Source organism: Aspergillus japonicus (assembly GCF_003184785.1).
Source record: "Aspergillus japonicus CBS 114.51 unplaced genomic scaffold BO86scaffold_55, whole genome shotgun sequence".
NCBI classification, from domain to species: domain Eukaryota; kingdom Fungi; phylum Ascomycota; class Eurotiomycetes; order Eurotiales; family Aspergillaceae; genus Aspergillus; species Aspergillus japonicus.
Genome location: NW_020291692.1, coordinates 28,024 through 51,993, shown reverse-complemented (window position 1 = coordinate 51,993; position 23,970 = coordinate 28,024). Strand labels below are relative to the sequence as shown.

Genomic DNA, 23,970 nt, shown 5'->3' with positions numbered 1-23,970 from the left:
GATCATTCACAAGCCTAGATATATAACTGACTGAAGCTCAGATGGGCGATCCTTACCTGAAATGCGAGACACGGCGTGCTATTTTCATCACGGACGGCAGCAAGAGTATTGACTGTTTCAGCATCTCGTCTCGGGGCACCGCCTCCGACGAACTGCATGCTTGACATGTGAATGCGAATCATCAGTGGGGCTGGCTGGACGGAGAAACTGAAGCAGTGCTGTCGCCCATTCCTCCAACGGTCCGGGCCACGTGCGGCATTTCCGCTGCCTCGCTTGCGGATAAATCGGAGGTCGATGGTCGGTAGAGTGGTATGGAGGTGCCTGGCAGAGCATCCAATGCTATACTGTGGCTAGGAGCCCAAGACCCTGGTGAGACAAGCGGGTCAATTTAGCCAGGGCCGAGAGGAGACCTTGGCAATCCAGCGTTTCAGCTTCCCGCTGCCCACCCCGGCTAAATTGAGCCTGTTCCTGTGACAGACAGACACCGGTAATTGTCAGGGGCACTCCAGGTTCTGCAAACTCAAACTGCCGAGTGTCTGAATAGAGCGCCTCGGGAGGCTATTGGAGAAGTTGTTCCTATTCATGGAAATGTGGATCTTCCTCTTCGTCTGGGCTGCATTCCTCCGGACTCTCCGCACTGTCGATGCCAATCCTGTTCCCACCAAGCCTCAGCTCGAGCCAGTCAGAAGGATTCCTCGTGCCTCGGCCTTGGCAGTTGCAAGGCAACATCGAACTGAGAGGTGGAAAATACTCGAAATGTTGCAGAAGTGGCTCCCTCGTTGTCTGATCGCATTTCTCCTTGGGCCGAACCCGAATCCTATATATCTCCGTCCGCCCAGATCCGCCAACTGCATGCTCAACAGTGGAAAGATCAGCGCTTCACTACGAAAGACTTTCCAACATTTCTGCGATGCATTTTTATTCTGCTCTTGTCGCCCTTATTGGGCTTGCTGCCCCAGCTTTGGCAGCTCCAGCCTCATCGCTCGAGAAGCGGACAAGTCGCACCAGCGCGCCGTCGGGCTGTCTGAGTGTGGGCTCGGGGCAAACCTACTCGACCATCGGAGCAGCCCTAACTGCTCTCGGCTCCTCAACTGCCGCAGCATGCATCTATGTCGCCAGTGGCACCTATTCTGAACAGCTCACAATCAACTACGCTGGAGCCCTTACGCTGTACGGACAGACTAGTGACACCGGCTCATACAAGAACAATGTCGTCACCATCACCCATACCATCTCCTCGCCCGATGCCGGGTCCTTGGACAAGAGTGCCACCGTCAATGTGGTCTCCGACAACTTTAAGATGTACAATATCAATGTCGCCAATGGTTACGGAAAGGGCGCTCAAGCCGTGGCGTATGTATTTTCTCGATTTGATTTGACACTGACCTTGATTCTGACTGCGGAGTTTATAGACTGGTCGGCAATGCAGATCAACTGGGCTTTTACGGCTGCCAATTTACGGGATACCAAGACACCCTTTACGTCAAAGCCGGCACTCAATATTACTCCAACTGTTTGATTGAGGGTATGGATACACCAAAGTCAAGACACAGGTATACTTGCAATGGCTGACACAAATAGGTGCCGTGGACTATATCTTCGGAGACGCCTCCGTCTGGTTCGGCGAATGCGACATCGTCTCCAACGGCGCGGGAGCCATTACTGCCTCCTCGCGCGAAACCTCAACTGACGATGGCTGGTATGCCTTCGACAACTGCAACATCAAGGCCGCGTCGGGAGTGTCCCTGACCGAGTCGGTCTACTTGGGTCGTCCTTGGCGAGTTCTGGCCCGGGTCATCTATCAGAACTCGGTCCTCTCCGATATTATCAACCCCAAGGGATGGACGACGATGGCAGATGGAGCGACTCCCCTGTACTACGAGTACAACAACTCGGGTGATGGATCGAGCACGTCCAGCAGACTGTACGAGAGCTCGATCTCGGCGGCTGTGACCAAGACTACAGTGCTGGGTTCCACTTGGGGGGATTGGATCGATCGGACTTACTAAAGGACACAATATGTTTAGTGGTGGGTAGTGGACTATAACGATCTTAATATATTCAGCCATAATGTACTGGTATTCCGTCGCGAGAAAAAAGAGACATAGTCTTTGGATAGAGTTACGATAAGAGCCGCCATGAAGGGCAATGGCTTTGCGCACCCTGACGTCCTGCGTCTGAGGGTGGCTCTGCGTTTCGTGAGTGTCATGGCGTCCCAAAGACTGTATCGCAGATTTCATTGTAGTAGACTTGTTCAGCAGTGGAACTGGGATCTGATGCCGCCCAGCCACGATCGTATGTGGCACGCTCAATAGCCTCGAGAGTATTCCACCGCCTGAAACAGTGAAGGATCCTCCTATTCACTTTTGCTAGAAAGGGCTTCTCGGCGGCCCGGGGTCTCAATGTAGCCAGCTCGCTGACCGCCCGCCCTGACCATATTGATAGTACCTCGCTTGAAGAGCATCACGTAGCGGAACTTATCACTTGTCCACGTCTCCGACAGGACGATGACCGCCAGCAACCCTGTCAGATTGTTAGAGGGTCAAACGCTCTGGTAGATACAGGAGAGCCCTGGCAGAAGATGCAGCAAAAAGAGGACTTTTAATATGAGTTCATTTCTTGCAAGTGCTTGACTAAATCTTCCAGCTCACTAAGCAACGCTACCACTCATGTGAAGAGGTTCAAAAGTTTATCTGATGGCCAGAACCGTTCTGGGACGCGACAAAATATGGACGGAGGCTGAAACGGTGGACTGGTTGATCAGCAGAGGCCAGATCGCGGGCATCCGGGACCATTGGGTGGCGCTCGCACAGCGGCGAACCCTCGTCGCAATGATCCTCATCGAGGTCGCCTACATTGATCTGGCAATCTTGGTGTGTGATCTGGCGTATCGAGGCTTGCTTGCGCTGTGGCGGTCTCCAAGGCGTTACCAGCGCCGTCAACGTCCCGCGCAACGCGCCAGGCGTAACCAGACCCGCCGCGGACTGCCCGTGCAACGCCCATGAGAGACCCTCTGGTTTGAGAGAGTCGGCTTTGACTCGCAGAGAGGAGTAAAGAGTACTAGGTATCGGGGCCAGAAGTATAATTTGAGAATGCTCTTCCATCAAGCAACTGGTTAATAGTACGGATCTTGAAGATCATGGTCCACAATCGAGGTTCTGATTAACCTGCAGTGATTGTGGCGTAGTCTTCAGTACTATCAGCCTTAATGTTTGGAAGCAGAATGCGTGGTGAATTGTAAATATTTCAGCCGAGACTACAGAAAGACCAATGAACAGAGTTTAAGAGACACATTGTTTTGAAGACCACTTGGAGGGATGATATCGCTGTATGAACTGGATTGCTAGGTGCATTGGCGCGTTAGCGTGCAATCGATGGCGTCCTTCGTCTATTGGAGCCTGGATTGTCATCGCAGCGGCGATATTGTCTGTCCCTTTGCCTCTGTGCTGGTTAGCACAGCTACTACATGGTTTCAGTATGACCCTTGCCAGTCCGCTTCATGGCTTGTGCTGTTTGACAGGAGTCTACCATGCAGTAGATATAATACATTTTAAATGAATGTTACATGACTCAGGCCCCTGCGAGTAAGCCTCGAATGATTGGCAGAGAGTCTGGAGCCTCCAGGGTCGAGATAACTGGAAAACCTTGAATCCCTGGCAGCTCCTTATCAGCAGCCTATAAATAACTCCGGGACTCTTGGTTAGTCGCACCTGCATTGAAATCCCCTGTTGTTCCCATCCGTTGCTGCGCCTTTGTTGCCCCTGATCCTTCCCGCAGTCTTGTGCACCTTAAGCCTCGTCCACGTTACTGCCCTAATAGATTCGATCAATCCAACTGCATCCTGCGTTCTGGCGGATCATCAGCTGGGCCCTCAGGTCTCAGTGCACTGCCGAAGCTTCGATTTTACGGTCGCTTTTGAAGAAAGTATCTTGTCAATTCCCCCATCAGTCCTATTCATTGGCTTTGCAACCATTCGAATCGCTCATCTCTACAAGGAAACCCAAGATTGGGGCGCGACCTTTCCAAAGACTGAAGCTGGTTTGTCTCCCAGTATGCGGATTCATCGCATAATTCTGACTAGTGCTGTTGCAGTCTCTGGCTGCAGTCTTTGGCCTGCTTCAGTTGTCACTTCTTGTCATCTATGCCCGACCGCAACGCAGGGATCATCAGCCGTTGGGGGTGGCAGCATTGGCTCTAGGGGTAGCAGATTCCGTCTTTGTCGGTTTACTCTCATACTTGGAACACGAAAGGGCGATCTCCCCGCCCGGCATACTGCTTTCTTATCTTCTCTCGACATTGCTCGATGCTGCTCGTCTGAGAAGTCTCTGGCTGCTGGATGATGGTATGTTGGCTTTGTAGGTGATTGCGTCACTCAATCTAGTCGTCAAAGTCGCGATTCTCTTTGTTGAATCAAGGGGAAAGACTAGATACTTCCTCAACTCAGATGATGCTACACGATCGCCCGGGGAGACGAAAGGACTATTTAGTAATGGGCTGTTCCTGTAAACCAATTCTCTTCTGTGGAGGGGGTTCAAAACGGCTCTTTCCTTGGGCGACCTCCACAATGTTCCCGAGGATTGCGCTGGCGCTGGATTGCACCAAAACTTTGAGGAGGTCTTTCAAAAGAGCCAGGCGAAGAACCATAGGCTTGTCAAAGCTGCGTTGAGGGTCTTTATCTTCAGGTTGTCGCATCCAGCAATGCCGCGACTCTTTCTTCTGGCATTCACCTTGTTGTAACCAATCCTAATGCCCAAGCTTCTTCGCTGGCTAGAGCAGACATCATATCGCGACGTCAATATAGGTTATGGCTTATTGGGAGCCTACGCCATTGTGTACATGGGTTAAGCTATTGCTACTGGTGCGTATTGGCGTCTTCAGCTCCGTTTCATTACGACTCTGCGCGGAACTCTGATCTCAGCACTTTATCGGAAAGCCCTCCAACTCAGTGATGTGGAAGCGAGGAAGGCGACCGTGGCTCTGATGAGCACCGATGTGGAGATGGCATGCACGGGATTGGAGCAGCTCCACGAGGTGTATTTCAGTCTGTTGCAGATCGGCATCGCAACCTGGCTGTTGGAGTGGCAAGTCGGGGCGGCGTGCGTCTCGCCCGCTATCGTGGCAGCAATTTGCGCCATTGCTACATACAAATTGTCCCAGCACGTAGGCCAAAGCCAGAGAGCATGGCTGGAGAGCGTACAGCAACTGCTGAGTTCCCGAACAGTCGGTTCTGCCTCGTCGAATCATCGCTAATGTTTTCCCGGATCCTCGATAGATGCTACCACGTCGGTACTTTTGAATATGAAAACTGTGAGACTATCCAGTTTCGCAAAGGACCTCTCCCAGAGACTTTCCGATCTCCGTGCACTCTGCTTCGAAATACCGTACAATTTTTGTGTGGGTTATGGGCTTGGGTAGGTTTGGACTACCATGCCACAATGCTATGAGCTGACCATGCGTTCCGCAGCGTACGCTCCTTCGGCGATATCCCCCGTGGTGACTTTGGCCATCTACGCTGCCATTAGATCCAGCACCTGGGCTTCATCCAGTGCGTCTCATATCTACACTGCCATCTCTCTCCTAGGTTTGATTTCATCTCCCTTGGTGGCTGTGTTCCAACTGGTCCCTATGGTTGTAGCGGCGTTGAGCTGCTTAGACCGAATTGAAGGGTTCCTCGCGAGTCCAACCCACGCGGACTACCGCATATCACCCAGCACAACAGGAACTCATGTTGAGTCTGAAAAGCAGGCCATGGAGTCAGTCAGACCTTCATCAGATCAGAAGTCCGGGGGTGGGTCTCGATTTGCGTTGACCATCCGTAACGCAACTTTCTCTTACCCCGGATCATCTTCTGTCGTGCTTCAAGATATCACGGTCAATATTCCACTGTCGCAGCTCACACTTATCTTGGGACCGGTAGGCAGTGAAAAGTCTGCGTTTCTTCGAGCTATGCTTGGAGAAATGGACCTACTCATAGGCAGCGTGGAAAAGGACATCCGGGGTTGTGCGTATTGCGACCAATCGCCTTGGCTTCTGAACAGTTCTATCCGAGAGAAAATCGTTGGCCTCAACCAAAAAAATTGATATTGGGCTCTACAGGAAAGTGCTGTGGGCTTGTGAGTTGGACTAGGATCTCGACGAGAGCATTGAAGGGGACCACACAGAGGTCGGAAGCAATGGTGTCACGCTGAGTGGTGGACAGAAGCAGAGACTTGTAAGTAGCCGCCCTGCGTTTGACTTCTAGGGAGGTGTATTCTCTGACAATTCTTTCTACAGGTGATGGCCAGAGCCGTATATGCGCGAAAAGAGCTTTTTGTTCTAGACGATAGTTTCAGTGCGCTTGATCCCCAGACAGAAGGGAAGGTTGCACAGCGACTTCTCGGACCCCAAGGCATGATGCGAGAGAACGGACAGACTGTGGTTGTTGCTTCCAGCGGAGGTAAGCGAAAGGTGAAAAGCTTTGAATCAAGAGTTGACATATTGCTGCTTTAGAAAGGCTATTGCCGTACGCCGATCTGGTTATCCTTCTCGGCATAAATGGCAGAATCCGAGCCCAAGGCTCGCCGAGAGAACTGGCATCATATCTCAATATTCCATCCAAGGGCAACAACATGTAAGAGGATGATACCTATACCACCTAACAAGGACCTTCGTCGGTCCCGAATGCATCATCCGATGGGACAGTCAAACAGACTGAGACAAAGGACAATAGACCTGACCACCGGAAGGTTTCAGTCTATGGTTCCTATTTCCGGTCCATGGGCTTCTGGCGAGGCACAGGATTATGGGCCCTTTTGATTTTCCAGACATTCTTCTCCAAGTTTCCCAGTAGGTCAGACCTCAATAGACCTCAAGAAAACGGGTTCACAGATAGTTGCAGCTCTTTGGCTACAGTGGTGGTTAGATAAAAGCCCCTTGAGCATGGCGTCTTCGTACGCGAAGTACATCGGGGTCTACAGTTTCTTCCAGGTTGTATCTATGATATTCACCCTTCTTGCCGCCTTGTAGGCATGCAATATCTTGCGTCGGGTAGGCTCAAGACTGACCCAGAATCCAGCCAGCAACTGCGCATCGTCATGCCAAGAACGAGTCGCTATTTTCATGGTCGTCTCTTAAAAGCTGCCATGGGGTGAGTGCTAAGACCTGGAACAGGGTCCTTGGTACTGATGTCTTCAGAATCCCAATGTCCGCTTTCAGCACGATTGAAGTCGGTTCAGTTGTTAACAAGTGAGCTATTTGTCCGATTCCAGTGGCCTTGTTTGGAATGAAACTGACGTCTAGCAGGTTCAGCCAAGACTTGCAATTGATTGACTGGAACTTACCCGTCACGTTTCTGAATGCCTCGGAAGGTGATCATATCGTCTCGACCTGCAATGGCTTTAGCTTCTAACTTGTGGGACAGGTGCTCTCGCGACCTTGGCACAGGTCATTATTATCGCAAGGTGCGTGATGTCGCTGGGTTATTTGTTTTGGTATTGATAGCTGTCGCAGCTCCTTTCCCTACGTATTTGCCGCATTCCCAGTCCTCCTGGCCATCGTACTCGCGATTTAGAGGTTCTATCTTCGGACTTCAAAGCAAGTCCGCGCTATGGACATCGAAGCGAAAAGCCCTCTGCTATAAGTCCCCAAGCACAGGTTGTCCATGAGGTTCAATTATGTGTAACATTGATGTCCGTCTATTTCAGAACTCACTTTCTGGAGACGATCAGCGGCCTATGTACGATCCGTGCATTCGGATGGCAGCATAGCAGCCAAAGAAGTCACGAGGCACTGCTTCAAGCAGCACAGAGGCCCTATTACCAGCGATTTATGGTCCAGAGATGGCTGAACCTTGTGCTCGATATGGTCGCTGCCGGAGTCGCTATTCTAGTAGTCGGGCTGGCCATCCGACTGCAAACTCGGTCGACGCTGGTCGGACTCGCACTGGTCAATGTCATATCTCTGAACGAGACTCTGCAATCGCTGATTCTTCAATGGGCGGTGATGGAGATTTCGCTGGGGTCGATCAGTCGGTTAGAAGAGTTTACCATTCAAGCTAGAGCTGATCGGGGTTCCGAGCAGCAAGGCCACCCCGCTGCTCCGGAGTTCGGGGGTCTGTGGCCCTCGCATGGATCAATTGAATACAAGAGTGTGACTGCCCGGTACCAGGAGAATAGCTTTGATGTGCTCAAGAATATTTCTTTGTCCATCCCCGCAGGCTCCAAAGTGGGAGTCTGTGGTCGAACCGGCAGCGGAAAGAGCACCTTCATCTCTGGCCTGTTCCAGATGATCACCCTCACCTCTGGATCTATCTTCATTGACGGTGTTGACATTGCAACTCTGGACCCCGAAATTGTCCGATCGCATCTGATTGGAATCTCCCAGCACAGTTACATCATGCCGGGAGTTTCCGTTCGGGACAATTTGACGCTGGGATGTGTCGGGCCATCGGAGGATTCTCAACTCATCGCAGCCCTGCAAAAGGTCAATCTCTGGGACCTGGTCTCAGCACGAGGAGGTCTCTCGGCTTTCTTGGACAACGAGACCTTGTCCGCCGGACAGAGTCAGCTTTTCTCGTGTGCACGAGCCCTGCTGCGGTCTGGGTCGGTAGTGGTGTTGGACGAGCCAGCCAGCAGCCTCACAGCTGAGACGGCGGATCTGATCCAAAGGGTCGTTTTGGAAAAGTTCAAGCAGCGGACGGTGATTGTTGTGATGCACTAGATAGAGAGGCTGCTGGATTTCGATGTGGTGGTTGTGATGGAGGATGGTCGGGTGGTAAAGATAGGCTAGCCTCGAGAATTGCAGAAGGGAGATGGTCCCTTTCGAACATTGCTAGACGCGGGTCGATAGCGTTCATAAGTGAAGTTTGCCTTTGTTGTAATGTTGACGTGGATGCCAAAGTGTCAGCACAGCCTGTTGATGGTTCTTTTCTTTCTGTTGCTCTTGCCCAGTATACGCGTCCTGCCTCATCATCTTCAGAATCCGTCCGACCGTCGTCATTTATATAAGTCAATAGAGCAATGCGATCCTTTCCAATCGAGCTTAAGCGGTAGGATACCTCAGTGGTGACTTAAAGTAGTCTCGATTAAGGCAGGGAAGCAACAACCTCGGCATCTCCTCTCGTGCGAGTGCGGGGAGAATTGCGGGGAGAAGGAAGGAAGGCGGAGAAGGGTGGAAATACAGCATCCATGCAAGGGGTCGGTCGGTCTCTGTTTTGTTTCTCCCTCCACTTCTCCTTCCTCCGTCATCTTCATCTTCATCTTCATCTTCATCTTCATCTTCATCTTCATCTTCATCTTCATCTTCATCTTCATCTTCATCTTCATCTTCGTCCCTTCATCAATCTCTCTTCCTTATCGAGATTCTGGTGATTTCATCACGAATCATCTCGCCATGTCCTCCCCGTCCATCCCTCGCAAGCTCTGGGAGCATGCCGACCCCGAATCATCCAGCATAGCTCACTTCCGGCGAGCCTGGGAGCAGGAGCTGGGCGTGTCAATGCCAGTGGGTTCGTTCCTCAGCTCCGCATAGATTGACCCGCTAATTCCGCTAGACCTTCCACGATCTCTACCACCAGTCCATCGCGAGGCGCGCTACATTCTGGGACTTCTGCTGGCGATACTTCAACGTCCTGCACCAAGGCACCTACACCTCCGTCGTCGACGAGAACGCTCCGATCGACGCAGTCCCACAATGGTTTGACGGCGTTCAGCTCAACTACGCGGAAAATATCCTCTTCTCCGGCCACGGGACAAAGGCAAGCACGGCCGGGAAGGAGGATGACAAGGTCGCCGTCACTGAGGTGCGCGAGGGGGGTCACAAGGAGGCCAGGCATCTCACGTGGGGGGAGCTGCGCAAGTCCACCGGTCGCTTAGTGCAGGCGATGAAGGCGCACGGAATCCAAAAAGGCGACCGTGTCGCGGTCTGTGCCGGCAACAGCATCGACACGCTGCTCGTCTTTCTGGCCACCACGGCACTGGGTGGGATCTTCTCCTCCAGTTCCACGGACATGGGCGTCAAGGGGATTCTCGATCGGCTGCGACAGATCAAGCCCCGGTGGCTGTTTATGGACGACCAGGCATTCTACAACGGCAAGACCATCGATCTCCGACCGAAGATGCGGGAGATCATAGCCGGGATGGACGGTATCGCCGAGTTCAAAGGCATCGTGGCGCAGCCCAGATTCGCTGCGCAACCCGCAAATGTCAGCCACCTACCGCGGACACTCCCGTTGAAGGTCTGGGAGGCTCTTGCGATCAGCGTCACCCTTGTTTTTGAGCAGGTCGAATTTGGAGACCCTTTCCTCATCGTGTACTCGTCCGGCACCACGGGCCAGCCGAAATGCATCATGCACTCCGTCGGTGGAGTCATGCTCAACGCATTCAAGGAGCTTTATCTGCACAGTGAGATGAACTCGGACAGTGTGAATCTGCAGTATACCACAACCGGGTGGATCATGTATCTCTCGGTCATCAACAGTCTGCTCGTCGGGGCGCGGGCGGTTCTCTATGACGGCAGCCCTTTCCTCCCGGAAGTGGCATCTTTGATCAAGTTGGCGGCACAGGAACGGTGAGACACCCATCTTCGACGGCGTCAATCCATCCAAGGCAAGATATTGATCAGTGCATAGATTGACACACTTGGGAATCTCCCCGCGATACCTCCTCGAACTGCAACGAGCCCACGTCCAGCCCCGCGACCTAGTCGACATTTCATCCCTAAAGGTCGTCACCAGCACCGGCATGGTCCTTCCAGAAAGCCTGTTCGAGTGGTTCTACGACACGGGATTTCCGCGTCATGTGCGACTCAACAACATTTCCGGTGGCACCGACATTGCCGGATGCTTCGGGATTTCAAACCCCTTACTGCCAGTCTACTCTGGAGGCTGTGCCGGCATGAGCCTTGGTGTTGCAGTGGAGGTCTACGACTCATCTATCGAAGGGGAGGGCGTCAAAGGTTCTTCGGTGCCACACGGTACACCCGGGGATCTGGTCGCGACTGCCGCGTTCCCGAATGTCCCTGTGGGATTCTGGGGGGCGGGGGGTGCCGAGAAGTTCCACAATGCGTACTTCAATCGGTTCAAAGGTAATGCATTCCCGAACTCAAACTACACTGAAGGTCCGTGAGCTGATACCTTGGACAGGAGTGTGGACCCACGGTGATTTCGTGTCTATCCACCCCGTGACACAACAGCTGCTCTTTCACGGTCGCGCAGACGGGGTCCTGAACCCGTCCGGCGTCCGATTCGGATCGGCGGAGATCTACCAAGTCATTGAAGACGAGTTTGCCACCGAGGTTGTCGACTCTATCTGCGTGGGCCAACGGCGACCGTCAGATACCGACGAAAGAGTGATCCTGTTCCTCCTCATGAAGCCCAAGGTGTCGTTCAGCCCCGATCTCGTCCAGCGGATTAAGACGACGATTCGTCGCAAACTGAGTCCCCGCCATGTGCCGGCGTTCATTTTTCCGACCCCTGAAATTCCGGTACGTATTCGTCCCGTCCCACGCTTTGGGGTCACATCAGTACTAATTTGATGGACTAGACAACGGTGAATGGGAAGAAGGTCGAGCTTCCCGTCAAACAGATCGTCTCGGGGAGAATCATCAAGCCTTCCGGTACACTACTCAATCCTCAGAGTTTAGAGTACTATTACAGATTCGCCAAAGATGAGGCGCTGGAGTCGCGAAGCAGCAAGCTCTGAGAGTGTGTTTTACCTGGATAAAGAATGTCTGTGATGATCGAGAATCAATACATTAGAAACTGAACCTGATCCGTAGGGAACTAGTCTAATTACAGAATGAGTGCAGCGATGAACACAGCCACTGCTCCGAGAATGAAAGAAGGAGCGCGACCCGCCACCGCACCGCCAGTAAACAGCACGTCCACAGCACTGGATGTAGAACTGCCGAATCCGGTACCTGTGGACATTGAAGCAGCCAAGGTAGCGGTCGAAGCAGATGAGGCCGCATATACGGCGCTGGAGCTGCCAACCGGACGAGATGCGGTCTGCATTGCAGCATATGTTTGGTTGTTCCCCATGCCATAACCGGGGCGAACCGTCTCAGCGCTAGGAGCAACGGCGACCGCAGTGCCGACAGCAACGAGGGTGTACGTCTTTGTCGTCGTGCCAGTAGCAGAACAGGGCAGCTCGCCGTCCGGGCATCTTTCCACCGTCGATGCTGCATTGCCGTTGCCTGCTGATGAGCCCGAGAGTCCTGTAGCCACGGGCAGTCTGGTGCCCTCTCCCAGAACGTTGATCGCATCAGCACCCTCCGGAACGGAGTTCGAAGTACCAAAACTGGTAGGCGTGGCATACACCGGAACCACGAGTGTCTCAGTGGTGAGGTACGTGGTCTGTGCTGCAGCATCGCATCTCACTTGCCCCGAAGGACACGCGGTGATAGTGGCAATGCGCGTGCTGAGAGTCGTGGAGGCTGTGACAGCTCCCTGGGATAGATCGAGTGCAGTGGCCGTCGACTCCGCCGGGTGAGAGTCGGCGAATTGGCCGACTGAGCCACGACTCGTAGCCTCTGCGATGGGGCAGATGGTCGTGGATACCACGAGGGTCTCGGTGGTCAGGTACGTGGTCTTGGCACGGGCTGGACAGTTCGTTACAGAGCTGGGACAGGCGGTGATGGTCGCGGTGCGAGTGCTGAAGATCGTCGAGGTGGTATAGCCTTCTCCGACTTGGGCAGACGAGCCACTTGCGCTGTGACTGTCGTGGGTGACCGTGGTAGCTGCCTTACCGGAAGCAGTTGGGATTGTGGCTTCGCCGGTGAGGGTCACAGGACAGATGGTCGTCGAAACCACAATCGTCTCGGTGGTTAGGAAAGTGGTCTTGGAGCGAGCTGGACAATCGGTCACCGAGCCGGGGCAGGCCGTTACGGTGGATGTTCGGGTGCCGAAGATGGTCGAGGTGGTATAGCCTTCTCCGACTTGAGCAGACGGTTCACTTGCGCTGTCACTGTCGTGGTTGGCAGTGGTAGTGGTATCCTTGCCGGTACCAGTTGGGATAGTGGCCTCGCCGGTGAGTGTCAGGGGACAGATTGTCGTTGATACCACGAGGGTCTCAGTGGTCAAGTACGTGGTCTTGGAGCGAGCGGGACAATTTGTTACAGAGCTGGGACAGGCCGTTATGGTCGCGGTGCGAGTGCTGAAGATGGTGGAGGTGGTGAACCCCTGCTCCTCACCAGGACTTCCACCGTGAGCTGCGCTCGCTCCTGCATTGCTCCCGGTAGGTTGAGGAGTGCTCGTCTCCGTGACTGGGCACACGGTCGTCGACACCACAATAGTCTCGGTGGTCAGGAAGGTAGTGCGGGACTGGGCGGGACAGTTGGTCACCGAGCTAGGGCAAGCCGTGATGGTCGCCGTCCGGGTGGTCAGTACCGTCGAGGTCGTGAAGTCGACCCCGCTGGATGTAGGAGCCTGTTCCGTGCTGGATGCTACGGTTCCAGTGGCAAGGGAGGTTTGTATTGTGCCTGCAGACAGCGAGCATACCGTGGTACTGGAGGTGATTGTCTCGGTAACTGAGATGGTCGTGGTTCGGCGGGTGGGCCGGCCAGAGCCGACAGCTGAGCTTGAGGAGATCGAAATCCCGCCGAGCGAGCTGCTGGGCCTTATTATGGGAGTGCTTGAAGAAGCATGCGGTGGAATTGATGAGCTGTGGGCGATGGAGGATGCGACCGACGAGAGCGAAGGAATGACAAGCGCCGTAGACGAGCTAGGACGCGATGATGCAGATGGAATGACGGCTCTCGAGCTCGAAGTTAATGAGTGGATTGGTGAGGGTACGCTAGACGGCGCGACAGAAGCAGATGAAACCCTCACACTGGAGCTAACGGCAGACGGTGAAGTCGAAAGGGACGAAGCGGACGGCGAGGGAATGGCCATCGATACTGCAGCAGAAGTAGAGACACGAGCGCTCGACGCGCTTTGGCTCGGAAGGACCACCGACGAAGGAGTAGCAGTGGTCGTCGGGGAGGGTGTCGGTGTGCTGGAGATTGTCACCGTATACGTCGTGGTATACTCGGTAGTGATATACTCGGTCGAATACGCGGTCTCCAAGGACGCAGTCACGGTGCCCACACAAGGGTTGGTGGTATGCCACGTTACCGCCTGATAGCCGGCGCCAGAGCCGAGGGTCTGGCTGGCGGCCGCCGAGATGAAGTAACAGGTTCTCAACGCCGGGTCATAGTTGATCGCATTACACACGTTCGGCACCATGCCGCAGACTTGCACGCATTGATTGATATTATTGACGTACTGACCCATCGCTGACAGCTGCGTTGCGGTAGAGCCTCCGACGACAGAGGCATCCGTGCAGTACTCTTCATACCATGTTCCTGACCGCCACCAGATGTAGTTCGAACACTGGGCCGAAGACGGAGGGGTGGTTGTTGCGGGAGTGCAGGTGGCAGCAGTGGATAGGACCGTGGATGTGCTTGTCACCACGTTGGTGAGGGTGGTGGTGTAAGAAGAGGTGAGCGTCGCAACAGTCTCACCTCCCACACTCGCTCCAGGTCGGGCGATGGTCAGGGCTAGACTGCTCGGGGCCAGTGCTGACAGCAGCAGCAAGCCATTGGCAAATGAGAGGCCCATCATGGGCAACGAGTGACTATTCCTCGTGGGAATTGAGAGAATGACAACGAGGGAATGCTTGCAAGAATGAGGGTGAGTTCAGATCAGAACTGAAGAGAAATGAAAAGAGCAATCGGGGAGCAGATCCAGGGGCCTGGGTAGATTTCTGCTTGTGTGGGGAGGCCATCGTGTCTTGAAAGACTTGAGACTCCACCCCGTCCAATCCTGCTTGGATGGCAAGTTCGTATAGACCCTTCTTCTCAGGAACTGGTGGAGCTATCCCGAGTCTAGTGAGAAAAAGTTACTCAGTCGAGCTAGAGCCATAATGTGGCGTGGGCTAGAGACTCGAGCTGAAGGCAAGTAGGGCAAATTATGCCGACCAGACCGATTCAAGTCTTGGCGCGATGCCAAACAGCACAATCTCTTGGGATTGATAGGGGCTCCAGTCTGTACTGTTTTGATGAAGCTCAGGGACGGGTGTTATGGAACGACATCTTAATTGCTTAGTGGTTGAACTCGGAACTCGCTACGTTCTCTACCTGAACAATACGCCTGGTGAATCACGTGACCTGGTTGACTTAGGGACGCCGACGCCTTCCCTGTGTCTAGTAAAAGGTTCTACAATCCCCGAGTCAAGACCTTGATTGGTTTGTCAGAGTGAGTGGAGCACTGTAATTTAATCAAGTGTTGATCTACTCGATAAATGTATGATAGGAAATGTCCGTAATTTTTTCTTGTTTATCCGGATACATTTATCGCCCTGTATAAAACAAAGAAGAAGCAGGAGGCGAAGGCCTGTCCCATCTCCGTGTTTAAAACACGTATCTTAAGGCAGATTCTCCCGAAGGGGGAATCGGTCATTGCGTGGTGCTCTGTTTGAGAAGGTGAAAAGAAGGGGGGTCTGGGGGTTCCCCCCCAGGATGCTGCTGCAACTGCCGCGAAGGATGAATACAAGGCCGCATTGTAGTGAAATCAAACAGCCTTCGACTCTAACCCATCACCAGCCCCAGTCGAAACCCCCCATTGCACATCCCCATACCCGTTTGCAGCCATATAATCCTTCCACTCCTGATCCCCATTATCCAGCTCCGCACTGGAATCCACGAGCACAAACCATGCGAGCAAGGCCCCAACCACCGCGAATCCCGACCCAATGAGGAACACTGCCTGGGTCCCATGGAATTCATCACCGCCCCAACTGGCCAGGATGGGCTTGAATACCTGCGTTCCGATGGCTGCGCCGGCCTTACTCCACGCAGCGGCAAATCCGACTCCATGTCCGCGCAAGGCCGTGGGAAAGCTCTCGCTGGCAGTCAGCACAATCGTGGAGCCTGGTCCAACCTCCCCGAGCGTGAGGAAGACCCCGTACAGTACAATGAAAAGAGGGAGGGAGCGCTCGATGTACTTCAATGCGCCACCCAGGATGAAACCCAGGATAGCTTGGAGGAGGAAGCCTAGCGCCATCGTCTTGCGGCGACCAATTCTGTCCGACAGGAACCCGCCGATGAAGGCCCCCGGGATGTAGAAGCAGTTGATCAGCGTTCCCCAGGCCATTGTCAGGGCTAATGACGAGGTTGGGTTCACGCGACCGACGATAGTGGACGAAAACAGACCAAAGGGGTAAGAGATGTAGTTGTACCTGTCGTGGTTGTCACCGTAAGCATGTGTGCATGGGAGGACGGGTCTCAGGGATTAGGGCGACTCACAAGAACCACGACCCACACACCCCCAGCAACGGTCGCCAGTACTTCCTCAGCGCAAGTGTGTAAGGTATCCTTTGCTCAACCATGGCGCTTTTCCTGTATGCTGAGCTGACCGCCATGCGATAGCGAAACCAGAAGATCGACAGCGGGGGAATGGCACCCAGTGCCAGGGAGATGCGCCACACCGCGTTGTAGTGTCGCACCTGCTGATGGAAACAGAGCAACAGGAGCAACGGGACCAGTGCTCCGAAGGCGAAGCCCAATGATGCGGATAAGTCGGCGATCATGGCGAAGATGAAGCCCCGCTTGCTTCGAACGGCGGACTCCTCGTCGGTTGCCTCTGCGGCGCCGGCACCAGCCACGGGGTATTCCCTATTCACTGCATGTTAGGTTTATGTTGACCAATATTATATTTGAATGGCAGGAAGACTCACCCTCCAGCACCTACCCCCGCAATTCCCCGAGCAATGATCAACATCCACAGCATACCGTCTTGACTCGTCCCACTGGCCCCGGCACTCAAGGCGATGCCCAAGAGCAGAATGGCAGTTGTCAGAACAGCGCCGGTCTTGCGGCCCAGCTTGTCGGAGATATAGCCAAATGACAGCATACCAATGATCATCCCGACCATGAAAGCATTGGATAAGCGGGACGCCACGGCCGTGGTCAAAGCGTGGGGGTATATGACCGCCATGATGAGTTCGAGGTTGCCGATGATCGATGCGTTGAAACCATCGGAGCCAATGGCCAGTCCGGAGAAGATCACCATCAGGACCACCGAGAGTTTCGATGCTTTGGGGCGCACAGCCACCTCTTGTGGGGCAGGGACATCATGGATGATTGCGCGAACTTTCTCCTTTGTATCGTGCTTGGTTTGGCGCGGCGAAGGGCGAACCTCTTCGGATAGTGTAGGAGTGTCCATGGCTGTCAGTCGGGGGTTCAACAGCTGTGGGAGAGCTACCATGGGTCTGTATTTATGCCTCCATCGCGGCCGTGCCGTGCCTTGGCCGGCAACAGATAAGGAAGACGGTTTGGAAAGGCCGGCATGATGGTCGAGCATTGTGACCAACCACTCTGCAGGCTGATAAGACCCGAGGCTATAGGACGGGATTTTCCCCGCACGAGAGGACGCGGCTAAGAGTGGCGGCCAGCACTAACTTGGTGATGCGTGAGGGGAAACTGCGATGATAAGATACGCTGACAAGATAAGGGGCACTGCAAATGCAGAGCAGACAACATGCCACCTTTGTTTGCAGGCAACTGCCATGGATTGAGTCCATGCTTTCGATCTCATCTCGTGGTAGCTCATTGTTCATGTACCAGGCCGAGATATCGCACATCAGTGGTTACCTTCTTTATTTTAGTCTCCTCAGTGCATAACTGGTCGACACCCGTCCGTAAAGGTTTGAAGTTGCATGCAAAACACGACGGTTCATCGTTCATGGTACGATGGGAATAGCTCTTCAGAAGAGACTAATATCATGGCATCTAGCTCTCAATGTCTGCTTGTCGAATAGTACTTGTATCAGACCAGCGTGACAACGTACGTCGCACCGATCTGCGTCTTGAGCGGACCCGTATACCCATGCCCGTTAACCGCAACCGAGGACCCATTCATACATCGCAGTTGCAACTGCCCACCCGCACGCGAGGTAATATTCGCATGAACCAGCTTCCCCGCCTCCCACTCTATGTCAACTACAAAACTGCCCCGAGCCACCAAGCCCCTCACTGACCCCTGAGGTAAGGCCGAGGGTAAGGCCGGCAGCAGATGAGTGATCCCAGTATGGCTCTGCAGGAGCATCTCCGTGACGCCACTCACGAACCCGAAGTTTCCATCGATCTGGAACTGGTACGGGCCGACCGGGCCTTCATTGGTGTTGTACAAGTTATAGGGGGTGGGGTATACCGCAAACCATTGGGTCAATTGCTCCCACGCATCATCGCCACGGAATAGCCGGGCATACTGGTTGATCAGCCAGGTCCGAGACCAGCCGGTTGTCCCAGACCCATGGGAAACACGTCGGTCCAGGAGCACTTCGGCCCCAGTCCCAAGAGTGCTGTTCAGCAGCGGGCTGAATTGCCGACCGGGCATCAGAGCCCATAACGGTGAAAGGTGCTTCTGCCCGATGGCCTTTTCCTTGTACTCCTTGCGCCATTCCAGAATCTGGCCTAGCGAGCCGATCAACGGGGGCTGAATCAGGGGCAAAAATGCTTTGGCCGCCTGCACGGCAGTGTCGTTAATTTTTAAGATCGAGGCTGCGTCTATGAGGCTGCGAAACAACTCGGTCATTAGCTGGTTGTCCATGGCGGGGGCTATGTCGACGCTCTGCGCCGCCCCGGCGACAGTCTCATCAGCGGGAACATAGAAGTTGTTCTCTGGCGATAAAGACGGTCCCGTGACATGGTAACCCTGGTAGGGAAAGGTGTAGCACTCGTAGAACGCGGCGACATTGGTGAAGAACGGATATGCCACTTCGCGGAGAAATGTTGTATCCCCGGAGAAGTGATAGTGGTCCATCATGTGCCACGCCAGCCACGCAGCCCCCATCGGCCACATGGTGGACGCAGTGTAGTTGTCCGTTGGCGCAGGGTCTCCCCACAGGTCCAGGTTGTGATGGAAAACGGTGCCAGGACAGCCATACATGCGTTTAGCCAATGACTGTCCACGAACATCTGCAGCTGCCATCAGATCAAACAAAGGTTTCTGTGTTTCGATCAAATTGGTCGGTCCGGCGGGCCAATAGTTCATCTCAATGTTGATGTTGATGGTGTATTTGCCTCCCCACGGAGGTGATGTGGAGTTATTCCAGATACCCTGTAGGTTCGCCGGGAGTGATGTCCCAATACCTGTATTGCGAGACGAAGCTACCAGAAGGTGTCGACCAAAGTTGAACACTAGCACAGTGAGTTGTACGTCGGCAGAGGTATTACGGGCAATTCCGACGCGCTGGTCGGTTGGAAGTCTCGCCCACCCGTTCGGCGATGTGCCCAGGTCGAGTGTCACTCGATCCAAGAGAGATTCGGTGTCAGCAACAGCTGCTGCTTTCACAGCGTCATAACCAAGCAGGTAAGCATTATTTATCTTTTCGCGCATCTCCTGCTCTCGCGCATCTCGGGATGCGTATCTGAAGTTGGTTTCGACGTCGAAATACATCTCTATGGTCGTTGCATTGTGTATGAGGAGAGACGAACCGGACACAGTGAACGTGCCTGGAAATGTCAGCAGGGTTATGTGCCTGCAAGAATGAACATACCTGTATCGGACTTGAAACGAGCTTGGCCCGTCCATTCAATTGGATGATCACTCTCTGATTGTCCACTGGTGCCGACTAAAGTGAGGGTATTGTTATTGATGGCCACATTGGCCGAAAGCGATTTGATGTCCTTGATCCGGGTCATTGTGGCGTTGATGTTCAGGGCTCCTCGCCTGCTGGCTTTAAATCGTGCCACGAGAACACCTTGCGGGTAGCTGGCCACATACTCTCGGCTACCAAGTCAGGTATCAGCGACAAGTTGCGTCAATCTAACTTGCGTGAAAAAGCTTACGTATAATTCACTCCCTTGATGCCGTAGCTTACCCCAGCAATTCCCTCCTTCGTGTCAAGCCATCGGACATAATCTGACATGTCCCCATCAGGGTGGCCGAAGTCCAGATTGATATTGCCGAAGTAGCTGTAGGCGCGCGGCGAGTTGTTGGTCGGGATCATCTGGGCCATGGTCAAGACGTTGCCTTGAGTGATGCTGCCATTCAGCAGTAGCTCCCGAACAATAGGCTCGGTCTCCGTCGCATTGAGTGGTGTCCGATCTTGAAAGGGCCCCGTCCAAATGGAATTCTCATTGATGCCCACGACCTCTGCCCCGCCACCATAAACAGTCGCACCGATTCGACCATTGCCTATTGGCATTCCTTCTTCAAAGATAGGCCATCGACCAGGTTTTGTGAACCACATGTATCTGCTGCCATCGAGAGCAGCACTCACATGAGCGGAGAGAAGCGAAAGAAGTAAGAGTGCTCGACAGGGCATGATTTGTACTCTTGTCGATCAAGGATTAAGTGTAAGCGCTGAGGCCATCGCACCGGCTTTCGAAACATGCAATCGACCTTCTAAATACCATGAAGATGCGCTCATAGTCTCACAGCTAGCCTGGAAAAAAAAGCCGAGTTGCGGTAGGTGGACTAACGTAACCCCGCAAAAACTCCTGGAGATTAGACATACTGAGACATCTGCAGGGTTCATGCGATTTAGGCTGATTCGGGATAACTCCATCCGGTGCGATCGTCGGCGGGGGCGTCTCCTGATGCACAGATACAATCAAATTCGCCTGAGGGCTCGGAACATGTTGTCCCTGCAGCGCCTGCCCGATCAATTTGCTGCCATACCCAGCCCACGTTTGCTCATGCTGCGGTGATTGTGCGCTCAGGGGTGGTGTTGATGGTGTCACGTGATTGCCATCGCAGCTCGCTCAGAAAAGCATGAACGGCCCAATCTCGCCCTCATTCTCCCGAGCATACTTAATCCATTGCCCCATACCCCAGTAATCCGGTCGAGCCCAGAGGGCAAGTAAGAACTGCAGTACTGTGTGGTTACACCATGCTCCGGTCGCGGCGATTAGTTCTATGAATGCCTTCTGGACCACGCTCTGTCTGTGCGCATCGCCCCAGCATTCGGTACCCACGATGAACAGGGGGAAGAACAGTACATGCGAGAATACATGCGAAGAGTCTTTCACGAGGCCTTGGAGGTCTTGGAACAGTATGGACAGATGGAGATCGATGGCCCGCTCTGCGTGTCTGCGAGGCGCCAGGGCTTGTTCCACATAGATCAGAATAGCATAGTAGTGAGCTTTTACCATGGCATTGAAGTGGATGCGAGTGGCTTCATCATGCCGTGAAGCCGAAGCCGCTGTGACACAGACCTGCTTGTACGCTTGTTCCACTCTTTCTCGCCAGATACCCATCTCGTGCTCCTCCAGCCCATACCCCTCTCCATGGAGTTCATAGGTGGAACGCTCCACTGCGGTGATTTCACTAATAAGAATGGTGAAAGCCCAGAGACGGTCTTCGGGACTTGACTGCAAGGGGCACTTGGTTCTGGGCTGCTGCTTCGAGAACGACACGAGATTCTTGAAGATTTCGAAGTCTTCCACCTCCTTGACAACAAATCTCGACAAGGCATCGTTGGACTGACGGCCACTGTTTCGCGACTGGTTCCATTCGATCATCGCACGGCACGCTTGCAAGTGCACATTCCAATTTGTGGACTCTGGTATCAGCATCTCTTCGTAGCAGAGAGCGACTGCTGTGGCAAGGATGATCGTGAGGGCGGAACTTCCGCCACCTCCGGCCAAGGTATCCTTCCGAGGGCGTTGACTGACTTCGCGACTGATGGCTTGATTCAGAGCCTGGAGAGTGCCGTTTCTGAGAACCGGATAGGCTCTCTGCGCAACAATTGCCTGTGCGCTGCCAGGAGCGGATGTGACTGACAAATGAGCGGCCGCAAGGCTGAGGAGCGACAGTCGGAGAGAGACAGAGCGACCAGTGAGTGGAAGAATGGCTTTTCTCCATGGGTTATCCACACTATCCAGCCAAGTCAGACGGGGAACCACGATGACGTGAAAGTAGTGGAGCAGTTTGTCCGAGAAGGCCGTCGACGAGTGGTGCTGCACGAGATTATAATCACTGGTGGGAGATGGCGTGCGCCAGAGAGCATCTTGTGATGGGGTCGCATCGGCCTCGGGGTGGGTTGCGACCGCCAGCTCGGTCGACGCCTGAACCACCTCTTTTGATAACCTTTCCGTTGTTGTGCTGGTGTCTCGAGTCGAACTAGGCTTCAGGGTGATCGTCTGAGTCCATTTCAGCTGAAAGGCATCGAATCCGGGACAGGAAAGATTGCGGGAGGTGCATTTGTGACAGTGAGGCAGAGTGCGGTCGCATTGGATGCGCCGCTTGGTGCAAAGGCGACAGTCTGCGGCATCGTGGTCGCGTCAGGACTGGCACGATCAAGGAAGCAGAAATACTCACCTTTGGTTGCGAGTGAGCGATCTAAGGGAAGGGAGGTGATGCGAACGTTTTTCATTTCGCCAGGACGTGGCCTCTGCAGTGGTCTGCAAGGAGTGGAGGAGGAACACAACAGGAACGGAGGAACAACAATCGGCGATAAGCAGACGCCGCGGGCCCCCGCACCAACGGCCAAAAGGGGAATGGTGCCTCCTTTACCAACTGTGCCTGGGGCATTCAGGCAGAAAGCAATTACTCCCGAGTCCCTAGTACAGTACCAAGTACCATTCCACAACCACCTCTCCATATTACTACTGTACTCATCCTAAAGTAATTATTACCAGCACCGAAAATACTATTCTCCTAGTTCGTCTTCCTCTTCTTACCAAAATAGCGTGACGTGTCTCCCAGAGGCAGATCCACAATCGAGTCCTGCAACAGTAGATGCAACACAATATACCACCCTACTAACCCCGCCACAAAGCACGACGCCCCTCCGGTCTTCTTCAGCGCAATTGAAGCTGCATGGTGTCCGTCCGCCTCGGCAAAGTAGCTGGCAGCCACGGTCAAGAACCCCAGGTCCACCAGGAAGAACACGGCAATGTAGGCGAGATTGCTGGGAAGGGAAGCAATGAGAAACGTAAACACAAAGACCGTCCAAAGAATCATGAAGAACCCGAGCGCATTGTTGTACTGCACGACATCACCGCCGTATGCTTGCTCGATCCCGAAAGCGGGAGTCAGAATCGCTCCATACCCTGCATAGAAGAGTCCTTCACTTTATTAGTATATATTACATTTGGGGTCAGCCCGGGTCAGATTGGTCTGGTACTCACCAAATGCACTAAACACAGTGTAGGCAAACCCGTTCCCAATGGAGAGTTCCCACTGGGCCGTTACCACCAGGCCAAAGGCTGCAATAAAGAAGAAGTTTGCGACAAAGACGTTGGTCGTGGTCACGCCACGCCATTCCATCAGACTCAACGACAGCGTCGTCAAGGTCGTGCCAAATGCGCCTAACGCGAGAGCGGACTGCATGATGATTAGAGCTAGAATGTGTGGCTTGCAGGGATGACCTACTCCGGCGCCTAAAGACTTCATTGGCTTGGACTCGTCCAGGTGGTGGGAGCCTTGTTGCTCTACGTCCAATGCCGATGAGGTTCCCTTGGCTTCGGTGGTTATGTGGTCGATTGAGTCGCTAACAGACATTATGACTGTTGTCCACAGCAAGGTGAGTGACTTCGATCGTTGTGTTGATATGGCTTGGGCAACGACCACCTGCGGCTACTTCAAGTATATGTAGCCAGTAATACCTGCCAGAATACTTCAGGCCCCAATTCCGGGTTGAGCACATCATTGGTAAATACAATGGCGAGAGATGAGCCGACGATCTATTCCTTGGTCGTAGATCAGGTGGATTTACACTTGGGGATTTCAAGGATGGGAATTTGTTCGCCAATGCGGCCTTCAGATCCAGTACGTGTGGATTTTCTACTTCGCAGAGGATCTCGGCCGATACCGATCGCCCAATAAAGTCTCGGATGATGTGCTTGGCTGAAGTTCAAGGCAAGTTAAGCTTATTTGCTGGCCCTCGGTGGTCCTTCCGAGGTTCGCGTCTACAATACAGCACCATGAAAATGCTAAGCCTTCGATTTGCGACCGACGCACCCTCTTCGTATCCATCGAAAGGGGAAAAAGATCGATAGTGATTG

At 53.7% G+C, this 23,970-nt stretch overlaps 7 protein-coding genes across 7 annotated transcripts; 3 read left to right on the top strand and 4 right to left on the bottom strand.

Annotated features, from left to right (window-relative positions):
• Nucleotides 1-896: 896 nt before the first annotated feature.
• Nucleotides 897-2,055, top strand: pmeA (putative pectin methylesterase). Its single transcript, XM_025676091.1, has 3 exons — nucleotides 897-1,353; nucleotides 1,413-1,525; nucleotides 1,582-2,055. Exons 1-3 carry the CDS (start codon nucleotides 911-913, stop codon nucleotides 2,007-2,009), a joined length of 984 nt encoding a protein of 327 aa, XP_025524523.1. The 5' UTR covers nucleotides 897-910; the 3' UTR covers nucleotides 2,010-2,055.
• An 83-nt stretch (nucleotides 2,056-2,138) lies between these two features.
• On the top strand, nucleotides 2,139-8,697 carry BO86DRAFT_458341 (uncharacterized protein; the record flags this gene model as incomplete). Its single annotated transcript, XM_025677290.1, has 22 exons — nucleotides 2,139-2,198; nucleotides 2,249-2,295; nucleotides 2,374-2,541; nucleotides 2,678-2,873; nucleotides 3,348-3,449; nucleotides 3,575-3,584; nucleotides 3,661-3,699; nucleotides 3,820-4,038; nucleotides 4,082-4,342; nucleotides 4,847-5,096; nucleotides 5,165-5,286; nucleotides 5,322-5,411; nucleotides 5,465-5,545; nucleotides 5,582-5,913; nucleotides 6,128-6,211; nucleotides 6,274-6,436; nucleotides 6,490-6,610; nucleotides 6,710-6,825; nucleotides 6,902-7,001; nucleotides 7,150-7,224; nucleotides 7,400-7,439; nucleotides 7,480-8,697. The coding sequence occupies 22 exons, from the start codon at nucleotides 2,139-2,141 to the stop codon at nucleotides 8,695-8,697; spliced, it is 3,894 nt and encodes a 1,297-aa protein (XP_025524522.1).
• A 533-nt stretch (nucleotides 8,698-9,230) lies between these two features.
• On the top strand, nucleotides 9,231-11,689 carry BO86DRAFT_412179 (acetoacetyl-CoA synthase). Its single transcript, XM_025674634.1, has 5 exons — nucleotides 9,231-9,480; nucleotides 9,530-10,545; nucleotides 10,607-11,061; nucleotides 11,120-11,460; nucleotides 11,520-11,689. The coding sequence occupies exons 1-5, from the start codon at nucleotides 9,370-9,372 to the stop codon at nucleotides 11,676-11,678; spliced, it is 2,082 nt and encodes a 693-aa protein (XP_025524521.1). The 5' UTR covers nucleotides 9,231-9,369; the 3' UTR covers nucleotides 11,679-11,689.
• A 3,837-nt stretch (nucleotides 11,690-15,526) lies between these two features.
• Nucleotides 15,527-17,179, bottom strand: BO86DRAFT_458339 (MFS general substrate transporter; the record flags this gene model as incomplete). Its single annotated transcript, XM_025677289.1, has 3 exons — nucleotides 15,527-16,193; nucleotides 16,261-16,629; nucleotides 16,692-17,179. 3 exons carry the CDS (start codon nucleotides 17,177-17,179, stop codon nucleotides 15,527-15,529), a joined length of 1,524 nt encoding a protein of 507 aa, XP_025524520.1.
• Nucleotides 17,180-17,782: 603 nt separating this feature from the next.
• On the bottom strand, nucleotides 17,783-20,285 carry BO86DRAFT_320336 (glycoside hydrolase family 95 protein; the record flags this gene model as incomplete). The annotated part of the gene is made up of 3 exons (XM_025668291.1): nucleotides 17,783-19,470; nucleotides 19,515-19,747; nucleotides 19,807-20,285. 3 exons carry the CDS (start codon nucleotides 20,283-20,285, stop codon nucleotides 17,783-17,785), a joined length of 2,400 nt encoding a protein of 799 aa, XP_025524519.1.
• A 439-nt stretch (nucleotides 20,286-20,724) lies between these two features.
• On the bottom strand, nucleotides 20,725-21,777 carry BO86DRAFT_320332 (uncharacterized protein; the record flags this gene model as incomplete). Its single annotated transcript, XM_025668290.1, has 1 exon — nucleotides 20,725-21,777. A coding segment is annotated over one exon (1,053 nt), but the record flags the coding sequence as incomplete, so codon positions are not given.
• A 194-nt stretch (nucleotides 21,778-21,971) lies between these two features.
• Nucleotides 21,972-23,296, bottom strand: BO86DRAFT_437970 (uncharacterized protein; the record flags this gene model as incomplete). Its single annotated transcript, XM_025676090.1, has 3 exons — nucleotides 21,972-22,355; nucleotides 22,645-23,031; nucleotides 23,095-23,296. 3 exons carry the CDS (start codon nucleotides 23,294-23,296, stop codon nucleotides 22,279-22,281), a joined length of 666 nt encoding a protein of 221 aa, XP_025524517.1. The 3' UTR covers nucleotides 21,972-22,278.
• Between the last annotated feature and the right edge of the window lie 674 nt (nucleotides 23,297-23,970).